Here is a 13,052-nt window from a genome sequence, read left to right as displayed (position 1 = left end):
GCCAGCAGGATGCTGGGTGCCAGCCCTGGGCCATGAGCACCCCCTGCAAGGTGAGGCTGGTTTGCACCTCTCCTGACAGCCCCACACAAACAAAACCCCAGCACAGCCCACAGCCCCTGTGCCAGCACTGGGAAATGCTGTCCTGCTCTTGGAAATGGGGCAGATGGGAGCATCAGCACTGGAGACAGGAGCAGAACAGCTGGTCTTTCCAAGCCACACGTGGAAAGGCTGCATTCAAACCCTAACACACACCCAGCGAGCTGTGAGGTGAGAGGGTGAATGGAGAGATACAAAAATAGGCACTTCTGTAGGGCTTCCTCAAGCAACATTTTTGTACTACAAAAAATACACAAAAAAAGAAGAATCGTGGGATTTTTCTTCTCCACCTCCCATCATGGTTTATGGGATCAAGGGATCAAACCCCCAGCTCACCACCCTGGGGCTGTGTCAGTGCAGGGATCTCCCGGGACAGCACACAGATGCTTCCACCAACCTGCCCTAAACCAAAATCCGCAGCTCCAGCCCGGCCTCACTCCACCCCCTTCCCGAGGCGTGGTTTGAGAGAGAAACGCTCAGCTTTGGCCAACACAATCCGGCTGGGCTCTGCTTTCCCAGGCTTAGCTGTTCCTCGGGTTCCTCCCTCCGGAGGACTCAACCCACACCCTGGGTCCTCTTTTTAGAGCGCCACTCCCACTGCTCCCGGACCATGGAGCCTGGTTAACCCATTCCCAGCAAGACCAGAGCCCCCCGACCTGCAGGGAAAGGGCTTTCCAGGATGCCATGCAGGTCAGGGAGAGAAGGAGAGGCTGTCCCTGCAGGGAAAGCTGCTGCTTTGCCTCTGGATCTGCGTAGGTTCTGTCCCTGCCAGCAGAGCCCAGAGCAGCAGCACGGCTCCTGCGGGAGCCAGGCTGAGGTGCTGCCAGGGGATGTTGCAATGGAGCTGTGGAGAGGCCATTGCTGGGGATCTGCAAGTACCACAGAGCCAAGGGATCATGGAATGGTTTGGGCTGGAAGGGACTGCAAAGCCCATCCAGTGCCACCCCTGCCATGGGCAGGGACACCTTCCACTATCCCAGGCTGCTCCAAGCTCTGTCCAACCTGGCCTTGGATACTTCCAGCTGCTCTGGACGACCTCACAGAGAACAATTTCCTCCCACTATCCCATCTATCCCTGCCTTCTGGCAGTGGGAAGCCATTCCCCCTTGTCCTGGCACTCCATGCCCATGTCACAAGTCCCTCTCCAGCTCTCCTGTAGCTCTTTGAAGGACCAGAACATCTGTCCAAGGAGGCTCTAGGAGAACTACAAACCCCACCCTGGCAACGTCCCTTTCAAAGCAGTGATTAGATGCTGTGACTTCATCACAGACACACAAACTGCACCACACAGAGCCCAGCATGCTTCTCCACACAGGGAGCTGCCTGTGCAGGCTGGCAGCAAACAAGCTGCCCAGCTGTCACTAGAAGAAACAAGGCCGTGGTGTGGTGGCCAGGGACAATTTGGGATGAATAGGAACAGGCTGGCTGAGTCGTGGCTCGGATCCAGAATCAGTGTCTCTCCAGACTGTCCCACAGGCTCGTCACAAACGAGCTGCTGCAGGCTGAGGCTGCTGTGACAGCGAGCACAGCTCTGTCCCCATGCTCCTCCAGAGCATCTCCCAGCACAACTGCGGCAGGAAAAGAGGATCCCACCAGCTCCCAACCCTGCACTGCCCGAGGGCACCACAGCCCAACACCCAAAAATGCCCCAGGTGGGAGATGTGTTACTGCAGTGAATGAACATCAAGTCCTGTCACCAACCCAGCCTATCACACTGCCTTACCACAGGCTGCTAATTAAATTCAACATGACAGTGGGTTAAACAGAATCACACAGGACCATATGCCACGTCTGAAGCTTCAGCGCAGAGCTCAGCTCAGTGAGGTTTTTCCCAGGCCTGATGCCAGGAAGCCAAAGAGATTTACCTGTTCCTAACCTGAGGGGAACTATTTTGCTGTTAATGCAGGAGAAACAGCTGACTGAGGAATATCACAATTTGTTTGAATTATCTGTGTTTTGCTTATCTGCACATTATCAAAAAGGATGTGATCTTTTGAGGGAAAGGGAAGAGCTGGAAAGTTGAGGAAGTTCAGCCTGGAGAGAAGAAGGTTGTACATAGAGCTCACAGCACTTTCCATTATCTGAAAGGGCTACAGGGAAGCCAGAGAGGGACTTTCCATCAGGAACTGCAGTGACAGGGCATGTGGGAATGAGTTCACACTGAAAGAGGAAAAATTGAGATTCAATATACGGAAAAAATTCCTCCCTGTGAGGGTGGGGAGGACCTGGCACAGGTTGCTCAGAGAAGCTGTGGCTGCCCCATCCCAAGGCCAGGTTGAATGCAGCTTGGAGCTACCTGGTCTAAAGGAAGGTGTCCCTGCCAACAGCAGAGGAGTGAAATGAGATGGTCTTTAAGATCCTTTCCCACCCAAACTATTCTGGGATTCTGTGATTCTGTGACAGAATCTCTTCACTGGTCACGGTTCCTATAATACACTGCAAATGCTACAGCTTGCACGTAATTGATGCTCTTCCTGATGACAGCTATCCTTTAAATAAATGTGAATGGCAGCAATCACATGAGTTTTGCTTTTTGTGCCCTTTGCAAAGCAAAAAACTAACATTATGTTTCAATTGACATTTTTAGTTTTGGCAAACAGAGATGCCAACTTCGCTTTAGAGTCTAAGTAAAGAACAGTGATTTGATATGAAAAACAGGCTCCTTCTTTCCTGCAAAGGAAGGCTGAGAAGCAAGGGCTGGTGAGGTCTGATGTGACATCCTCACCCTCCTTTGGGACAGGCAATGACCTTTGGTAGATTTTGTCCATGCAGGCAGCTGAAGGGGAGCATGGCCAGCAGCTCCACAGCCTCTGCGGCTTTCCAGCCTTGGAGCCACATCTCAGCAAGGGCTGGAGAGAAGGGAGGGATGGTGGGGTGGGAGAGAAGGGTGGTTTGATGTGGGGGGAGAAAAGGGTGGGCTGATGAGCAGCAGCAGCCATTCCCCTGAACAGCAACAGCGCTGTTAGCACAGCCCGGGAGCGGAGCTGCCAACTTTCCACTGTGCAAGGGACGGGAAGTTTTCTCTTTGAGACTGACAGAGACTGCCTAAAATCATGCTGTCGGCCGTGGAGGGACTAATCCACAAGTGCCGTGCCCCCAAAACCCACCCTATTCCCCACACTCCTCCATGCACTCTCCTCACATTAAGAGCAAGATCCAAGCAGCTCCCAGCCTGCTCCACCCTGGCACTGGAATGCACGGCTTTGCTCCCGCGCTGTCCTTCTTCCCCTGCTCACTTTGTTATTCACTTACTACAACTCAGATAAATGTTTGGGGACATATGGAGTAAATAAAATACAAAATCAAGCTGAACTGCAACAATCAATCAAAGGACAAAGCTTGGAGAAACGGAGAAAGGATGACGCAGGGATGCGTTATGGAAACCACAGTGTGGAAAACGCGGCGTGACAAGAGATAAAACAAGGAATCCCATTAAATGGGATAAAAGGCAGAGAAGCATTAACAAACCATATGAGTTCTACCTTCTGAGTGAGTGGTTTTCTTCAAAATCCACTCTTTGTGAGAGCAGAATGAAAGCAGCTGAGCGAAACACAAGAGACCTGCCGGGGGCTTGCCAGCAGGAGAAGAACAGGATCAACCCTCACTTTCACTCCAACAAGGAGAAAGCAACACACAGAAAATAAACATTTCAGGAAATACAGGGAAAAATCAGTGCAAACAGTGCATGGGAAAAAACACACAAGGTGTCAGAGGAACCCCAGAAGGTTCCAGCAGCAACTCGTCCTGCCCTGTGGGGCTCCAAAATGTTTAATTACAGTTCTATAATGTGTGGGGGTTTGTCACAACCAGGGTTTATAGATATGGCTGCACCACACTGCAGATCACAAAAGTAAGACATGTTGATGCTGCTAGGGGTTATTTAATTGCAACTTTTGCCACAGAGCAGGAACACCTTCAAATCCGCCTCTCCGGTGGATGCCTGCTCTTCTTCCCGAGGAGGACATTTTTCTTAATACACTTTGAAACACCACAAAAAAAAAAAAAAAGCCAAAGTTTTAATTTTAAGAAATTAGAATTTCTCAGACATGGGAACACGACTGAAATTTCTCTGAAGCTTTAGGAAGGAGCACAATAAACAACTCAGCCCTGTCTAACAGCAGAACTCGTTCTGCTCTGACACCACGCCACAGAATCGCCTCCTTGTTCACACTCAAACTATAGCTACAAGTTGCTTACGGGACTGGTCCCTTCCACAGGCTGAATGAATCTCGTTGGCAAAATATTTATCTAGCACCTCATTTGGGCCTTTTTCCCCCCTCCAAAATGTCTTACAAAAGAGAAACGCAGCCTTGTTTTCGCTGGGATATGGCTTCCTACAAGAATGACATTCCAGGCTGTCTCAATTTTTTTCTAGGAACAGCAATAGAGCTATTTTGCTTTTGTGGCCTGGACACTACTGTACAGACACTCCACTGCTTGTGGGTTTACCTGAATTAGATTTTAATTTAAACTGGATTATCTTTTTCCCCTGATAGCTTTTGAAGACACCTCAAGCCTTGAAAAGGCTTTTCCTACATCACGTAATATTATCAAAATCTACCAATCCTTGCTGACTCTTGAAATTTAAAATATTGCAGACCGTAGGTTCCTGAATCATAGGATCTGTTTATTTTAAGGTTTATTTAGGTGAAGTCACAGGCTGGGTAGTGCAACTCCAGGGCTCACTGCCAAATGCACAAAAAACCCCACTGGGTTTTGGATGAAAGTTCTGACCCCCAAATCTGCTTCTGCAGGAGCCTGGCGATAGCAGAGCTCCTCTGACCCCAGTTTCTCCTTCTCACCCATCCACAAATACTATTCCATACTAATGAGGGGAAAACTCTCCTCCTTTTACATCGACACCCTAATTTCCACTTCAAACCTGCCACGACACCGAAGATGTGTCAGAAAGAATCAGTATTTGCAAGGGAAAGTCGGAAAACCTCGATGAGGTTTATTTCCAGTTGAGGAATGAAAGAAGCGATGAAAGCTCAAGAAACAGCTCAGGCTCAAATAAACGCGAACAAAATCCGGTAGCGCTGAGAGCAAAGCACTTGAAAAGAGAAGGATCAGAGAATTCCTCGGATGGAGGCACTCAGAAGTGCAAATGCTGCCACTCGAAGCGCGGTGCTCCCCAAGTTCAGTTTTGCGCGCTGTGCACTGCGGATTATTTGGAAAAACAGACTTTGCTCCTGGTTCCAGCCAGACTTTGCGTTACACTTCAAGAACCCGACTCTGGCGATGGGAAGGGGCCAATATTCCCATTTGGTCTGCCTGGAGACTGCTTCCAGCGAGGTATGTGGTGTCTGCGAGCAGCAGAGCCCATTTCCTTAGTGATTCTTTGGATGGGACATTTCCCTGTGCTCCTGGTAACAGCGCGGCCGCAGTTGGCATTTATTTCCTCAAAGTTGCTCTGTCTAAAATGTCTGATACAAGAGGAATTCATTTCCTAGGCCTTATTTCTACAGCCAGGAATATGGAATCGCAGTTGCTGAGTGCAGCTGTGAGCACACGCCTGAGCAGGGTCCGGGAATTTTGGCGTTGGGAATTTTCAGAACTTGGCCTTCCTAAAGGCTGCTTTCATTTCAGAGTAATTAATTGTTTTCTAAAGGGTTTGTTGAGATATTAAAAAATAATTTTTTCCCTCTAACGAGTGAATAACATTATTTATCTGTCAGTGTTCAACAAAGGGAACGTCAAATTAATAGGCAAAACCACTTGCATAACCTCACTGTGCCATGAGCCAGAGTCCCTCTCATCCCAGTGAAATGAGAAATGAATCCGTAAATTCTTCACCATTATAATGACAGGACAAGTACACCTGCATTCTCTGCCATCACCAGGAGGCCAAACAGGGCAGTAAACTCAACAGAAACCCATTTCAGCACACCTTACCCCAGCCCTAGGACAGGACCAGCACACATTTTCAGCTGGTGCACACACGGCGATGAGCTGCCTGGCAAAGATGACTCTACACCCTGAATTCCAAACACAACCATACCACGGCAGAGCACACCTCTGTGCCCCACATGAACACTTCTCCTGAAATCAGAACAAGGTGCCACTAACACCATCCATGGCTCCGGCAGATTTCCCCTTCCCATGGTTTTGTTCACCTGCAGAGCTTTATGTCCCATTTCCATCTGTCACTGCACAACATCTAATCCAAAACATTCTGGGAGCTTTTACAACTCAGCGCCTCTGAACAACAATAACACAGTCTCAAACACTTAGTACCAAAATTAATAACGACGGAAACACATTGTAACAGCCCCGAGTCCTCAAAAGGCCAAATAAAGGACAGATCATCACAGCCTTCAGAAGGCTGTTCTACAGTGACCAGCTAGGAGCTGGCAGGTTCCACCTCTGTTGCAGCCTCAGGAGCTGCAGATCCTCACCTCAAACCAACAACAGATAACATAAATCCAGCACCTCCTTAATACAAACCAGTCTTTTCCAGTTGGGGACTTTTTGCAACAAACAATGGCTGGTTTGTTTGCAAAAGTCTAAATATATCTAGTAAGAAAAGAGCTGGAAAACACCTTGGCTGCTGGATTTAGATGTGCACATTTTCCTGAAGTTAGTCCAGACACAGCCTGCAAAACCTCTAATTTATGTTGACTTTGGTACTCCACAACTTCTGCAGTATCTCTGCATTGACACTAAGAAGTGGGAGCTTAGTTAAAAATATCCAGATAGAAAAGCAGACCTTTAATGCAGTGAAATACCACCAGAAATTAGCTCATGTGAGATTTATCCACTGCGCCAGGCCCCACGTCATCTCTCTTATATGAATCACTTGACGCTTTTGTCTCGTCAAGAACCGAAAAGTTGCTCCCTACGGAAAACCAAACTTTTCCCTACGTCTGTTTTTTGCGTCACGAAGTAAGTTTATCTCAGTGACAGAGCACATGGACCATTGCAGTGCCCCTGCACGGAACGCCCGATTGATCTTCCCAAAACAACCCCAGCATCTCGACACAAACACATCTGTCATCCCATCGCAGCGCTTCCACGGGGAAACGTTTGGTACTTGTTACTTGCGTCTTTCGGGCTTTCCTTAAAGAGCGTTCAACCCCCATCCAACCGCTCCTGTTATTCCCCGAGAACCTCCCAAACCAAACTCCCGTCACGGAACCTCCCGCTCCATCCAGCCCGGCGGGACACGGCGGTGATCCGGCTGCTCCCCGCTCCCCCCGGGCCGTGCCGAGCCCCGAGCCCCCCGCCCGTGCCCGGTGCCCGGCGCTCGGTACTCACAGCGCGGTGGCGGCGGGGGGCACGGCGGCCCCAGGGCGCTCCACGCCGCGGGCCGAGCAGTTGACGGCGCAGGCGGGCGCGGCGCAGGCACAGCCCGGGGCGCAGGGCCGGCAGGCGGGCGCGGGGGTCGCGGCGAGCCCCCCGCACAGCAGCGAGCAGAGCAGGCACCAGCCCGGCAGCGGCAGCCGCGCCGCGGGGGCGCCATGTTTGCGCTGTGCTCCGGTGTCTCCATTTCCCAAAGGCATCTCTCCCTACGGGCATGGCATGGCCCCGGCGCGCCGCCGCCGCCGCCCCGGCCGCCCGCCCGCCGCGCTCCGCCGCCTCAGCGCCCGCCCGCCATGGCCCGGCCCGCTGGGGCCCCGCTCGCCGCGCTGACAGCCCCGGCCCGGCCCGGCGCCGCTCGGCTCTGCTGCTCCGCCCGGCCGCGGCCGCCCCCGCTCCGCCTCCCGCCCGGCGGAAACACGGCGCCGCTCCAGCCCCGCCGCTCCGGCCCCGCGCCCGCCCGGGCCGCCCCCGCTCCGGCGGCACCGCGCGGATCCCGCGGCGATCACGGCACGGGCGAGGAGGGCACGGGGGGCACGGCGTGTGCTGGGGCGTGGGGGCGGCCCGGAGCACGGGGGGCCCGGAAGAAGGAGGATCCCCTGGGGAAGGAATGTCCCGGGGGGCAAGCGGGATCTCGGGGGACAGGGGTGTCCTGGAAACAGGGGGATCCCCTGGGGAAGAGGTGTCCTGGGGGCGGGGGGATCGCGTGGGACAGCGGTGTCCCGGGAGCTCGGGGATCCCCGGGAGCAGCGGGGTTGCGGGAGGCAGGGGCCACTTCGGGGAATACGGGCATCCTGAGAACAGAAGCATCCTGGGGACAGGAGCATCCCGGGAAACAAGGATTATCCCCGTGTGGGGCAGCTCAGAAACCGGGCAGGGCAGACAGTGCAGCAGGGAATTGTCTCACAGTGCCAGGGGTCTGAATTATTTCTGATTTAAAATGATTTAAAAAGATGACTAAAATAAAATCTCCATACAACTAAATGAAGTATCATTACAGAGGGCATCTCCCCAAAACCAGCCCCAGCCCCATTTGGAAGAGGTGGAACAGCTGTGACAGCTGATTATTGCACCCTAATTTGGTGGTGTTTCACATGCGCTGTGTTTACTCAGGAAAGAGGAGAGTTAGTCCAGGTGATGGTTTGGTTTTGAATCACGTAGGATTTTTTAAGGCACTTGTGATTTTGGGCATGTGTGATTCTCCAGGGAACAAGGGAACAACCCAGCAGCACTGGGTGTACATCCACTGTGGGTTATGAATCCCAGAATCACTGAAGTTGGAAAAGACCCCACCTGTGGCTCTACCCAGTGGGATTGATCCAGGATGGTCCTGATCCAACAGAGTCCCTAAGCACCTGTGTGGTTTTAGCTATGGGATTGTCCTGCTGAGGCTGTGGCTTCCTATATGCAAACTGTGAACAAACCTGAAATACAAAGCCTGACAGCATCCAACCCCACTCCTTGGCATGGTGCTTAATGTATGTGAGAATTTACTTTCCAGAAACATTTTGTGCCTTGAATTTTGGGCTTGAAATGTGCTTGAAAGACACATCATCGTTTGCATGATGTATTGTGCCCAAAATAGCTCCGCGGTTACTACTTCCTCATGTGACTACGATATATTTATTTCCGCTCACTCAATTGTAAATTGCTTTTTTTAGGTTTCTTTTTTTTTCCCCCTTTCTTTTGTACTGATGCCCATATTTTTTCAGATAACAGCAAGGAGAAAATATCCTGTGTGTGGATTGTAATCAGTAGATTAGCTGGCTAATGGAATCCAGCTGATGGAATGAAGTTAAGCGCTCTCCCCCAAAAGCCAGACCTGCCAAGCTGTAACGAGGGCAATGAGCAAGGAAATACTTGAGTGAGTGTGCAAAGAGCGAGCAAACCTCGACATAGTGGTGAGAAAATAATTTGTTCACGTCAAATCACCATTTTTCCTCTTGGAGGAAAGCCTTGTCGCTGAGCTGGGATGGGCTTTACAACAGCAGCTGCAGAAAATGATGGAAATGGAAAATGTACTCTGGGGTTGGGAGGCTGCTGCTCACTGCGAGGCTGGGAATGGCTCGTTGTGAGGAAGGGATTCTGCTGGTTCCTCCCACTGGCAAGGAACAGGAGAGTTTCTCAACACTGTTTACTTGGAGCAGAATGAGAAGCCCAGTGAAGAGGGTGTTAATTCTCCCCATCCCCCCAGTGCTGCATGCAGGCACCCAGCACATCACAGATACACCGTGCTCAGCAAAACGTGACGGAGCTGTGGCTGACCAGGAATGTCCCTGCTGCCTACGGCTTCTCCAGCCAGATCCCGAAAACACTGTGGATGACTTTGGACAGCCCTGTAACCACCCCTCTGCAGCACCCGTGTCCGCACATGAAACAGCGTTTGGCTCCTGCAGTGCCAGTTGCAGATCCATGAGCAGCCAGTGCAGGCACCTTGTTGCCCAGGTGTGTTCCTGGCCCAGGGAGGGGAAACTGTGCAGGTGGAGGATGGCTGAGCCAGGCAGACAGCCTTCTGCCCCCAGCAGCATCCATCCGCTGTAGGGAGCCCCGGAGCCGGCGGGCTCTCCCCGCTCCAGGTGCCGGTTCGCGAGCCCCGGGCGCCCTCTAGCACCGCCTCCGGGATAGAGACCGGGAAAAGATCCGGAACGAGCCCTGGAATCACGGAATCCTGGAGGTGGGAAAAGTCCTCCAAGACCATCCAGTCCAGCTGCTCCCTCAGCACTGCAAATGTCGCCTCTAACCCGTGTCCCCAGGTGCCACATTCACACGGCTTTTAAAGGGCAAGAGGGAACGGCTTCCCACGGAGAGAGAGCAGGGTTAGAACAGGAATTAGGGAGCTGATTGCCCTTCCAAGCTCTGAGTGCCTGGAAGCGCCTGGCTGCAGGCTGCCCACGCTGCTCACACAGCATTGTCATTTTGAAATGAAAACTAAATGCCCAAACTCACTAGATTTTTGCTAGGAGGAAACGTCCAGCCTTCTTTGGAAAGCAGTAACAACCAGCCTTAACACTTTGAACTACATCATTAGCATCATCCAGACTGTTAATTACCTGGAGCAGCGCCTGGGCAGCACTCAGATTGGGAATGTCACGTCAGGTGTATCAGAGCAGAAAGACAAAAGCTGTTGATCCTGAGGCTGATGGATCCTGCCCGTCTCTCCTCAGCCGTCTGCCACCAATTAGTGCTGATGAACGTCGCTGCGGGCATCCATTTGCATGTCCCATGGCGAGCGCTAGCCCAGCTCCTCATCACAGGGTCCTGCAGCTCCCTGGCCGCGCGGCTCGCTCAGGAGGTGGATTTGCTTTTCCTCCCGCGGGATGTGCCCACGGAGAGACCTTCATCCAGTGCTGCCACAGCACAGGCAGCCAGACATCCCCTTGATCCATCGGGAGCTTCTTACCAGCTGGCCCTTGGCGGGTGACTTATTCTCCAGAGCAGCAGCTTTACGAGCCTCTGCACATTTCCATGCTGCTCATTACCACTGTTTATTGTTTTACAAGGGCCCAGAGCACTGCTCACATCCCAGGGCTGGCCCGTGGGAGCTCTCAAGCTCTGCAGTGCCGAACTAATTTCCAAAGATCATGATTTTCAGGGATTTATTTGCTCCAGCTCCTTGGGCTCTGCTGTGGTGGCTCCACAGGCAGTGCCAGGCTCAGGACCACTGCCTGGGCTTGTGCTCTAGCCATGGTCTGACTGGTGTGAATCATTTTGGGATGGAAATGGCCAAGTGTGCATGGATAACAGAGGCACCTGTGACATTTATACCCTTGCTTTTGAAACCATAGCCACAGTCAAACCCTTCCCTGTTTTGGGATATGTCTGTATACAGCTACAAAATACCTCAGATATTTCCACGCTGAGATATTATGTTCCTAAAATATTTGATGCTGCTTAGGCATGTCTGAAAAGCATCTAAAATATACAAAGTAGTCTGAAAATATCTGATATTAGGGATGCTGGGCATTTGCTCTGCCCTCCCTCTTTCTCTGTTTCAAAGGCCTTTAGAACATCCAACTGTTCATCATGTCTCAAAGACCTCGTGGGTGACTGCTGAGCTGGGGACTTCCCTGCACTCAGCCCTCTGCTCCTGAAACCTTGGCTTGTGTTGGTCTTGGCACAAGGAAAATTAATTTCCTGGCCTCAGCCCAGTGTAGACTCATTAGGACCTGGCACAATCACCTTTCATGTGTGGGAGGGGGCAGTGGGGGCCCAGGGCAGCACCGAGGTTCCCTGGGGATGCCCATGGGGACGTGCCAGGCATTACAGCAAAGCTCTGCTGCAGAGGAGGGGACCGAGCCCCTTGGCTTGGCACTGGGAGCACAGATGCCATCCCATCCTCCTGCTGCTCGTGCAAGTGATGTCCCAGCTATGATTTTGCTGCCAATGCGGGTCCTCCTCTTGAACACTGCTAGGGTTGAGAGTGCTGGGAAAGACATTTTCATTGCCTGGGTTGCCTTTGGAGAGGGAGAAGGGGCTAATGGGGGCGGTTTGGTGGGGGATGGAGGGCTCAGGCTCTGCCCCTGGGCTGCACATGCTGAGTGTGTCCCATGGTGTCCCAACCCTCCTGGGGCGCTGGATGCTGCTTTATGGATTTGAGCACCAAAAAGCAGAGCTAGTAACAGGCTGGGCTCTCCAAACTTCCTGAGTGCTTTGCAGGGACAATATTGATAAAGAGAGGCTGGAGGGAGCCACAGGTGGGAGCTGTCCCTAGGGATGGACTGGAGAAGTGGAGGAGCCTGAGGTGGAACCAGAGGGACTCTGTGGAGGAGAGATGGAAAATGAAATATCCAGACAAAGAGAAGAGGTTGCAATTGTAAGATTGGTCTTGGCAGTGTAAGAAAGGGAAGAGACAAAAGCAGCCTCCGAGCAAAACGCTGGAATTTAACTTTCACAGCTGCAAAAGGAAAACAATGACTTCCCACACAAAACTAACTGATGGGCTGTGCTGATGAGGAGATGTCTGAGGAATTTCAATTAAAAGCCAGCGACACTGACAAAGGCGATGAGATTGAAGCGTTCAGAGGTAAGTGAGCGATGGGGAGGGAAGAACAATAACTGGTGATGGAGGGAACAGTGCCTGCTCAGCGCTGCGTGGGCTGGGCCCTTCCCAAGGCAGCAGAGCCCTCGCCCGCCGTGCCTGGCAGGGAGCTGGGATCCAACTGCAGCCATGTCCCGTGCCCTGTGTCCCTCCATGGGGACAGGCTGCAGTGGGGTTGTCCCCTCTGTCTGACACCTCTGGGGAATATCTGCTCCCCTGTAGTGTGAAACTGAGCTCTCTGTGTTTTCCTGTCAGCCCCACGAGCCCCTGGCTGCCACCCCACACCTCCCGTCCAGGTGGTGCCCACTGCCCTCAGGCTCTCCCTCTGCAGCCACTCTGGAGCCAGAGCTGTGTGTGCCCTTGGCAAGGGACCTGGAGCTGAGCAGGGAGTGGGAAGAGCTGGCAGTCCCATGTGATTGGGAAAGTCACGGAATTGTTTAGGTTGGAAAAGGCCTCTAAGTCCATCCAGTCCAACTGTCCTTCAGCACTGCCAAAGCCACCACTAAACCATGTCCCCAGTTCCCACATCCACAGGGCTGTTAAATCCCTCCAGGGATGGGGACTTGTACACTGTACTGGGCAGCTGTGCCAGGGCTGGACAGCCCTTTCCAGGAGGAAG

At 52.4% G+C, this 13,052-nt stretch overlaps 1 protein-coding gene across 5 annotated transcripts in view; it reads right to left on the bottom strand.

Annotated features, from left to right (window-relative positions):
• PKD1 (polycystin 1, transient receptor potential channel interacting) overlaps positions 1-7,744 on the bottom strand; it is a 77,680-nt gene extending 69,936 nt beyond the window's left edge. For all 5 annotated transcript variants that reach the window (XR_014855031.1, XM_085074316.1, XM_085074317.1 and 2 more), the window contains exon 1: positions 7,354-7,744. Coding sequence is in view for 4 of the 5 variants with exons in the window: in XM_085074316.1 (XP_084930442.1) it covers positions 7,354-7,598 (245 nt within the window). In the remaining variant the exon portion in view is untranslated. The remainder of the gene's footprint in view (positions 1-7,353) is intronic.
• Positions 7,745-13,052: the final 5,308 nt, after the last annotated feature.

The sequence above is a fragment of the Lichenostomus cassidix genome, chromosome 14, assembly GCF_008360975.1.
Source record: "Lichenostomus cassidix isolate B80296 chromosome 14, HeHo_3.0, whole genome shotgun sequence".
Classification (NCBI taxonomy): Eukaryota; Metazoa; Chordata; class Aves; order Passeriformes; family Meliphagidae; genus Lichenostomus; species Lichenostomus cassidix.
This window is presented reverse-complemented; position numbering and strand designations above follow the sequence as displayed.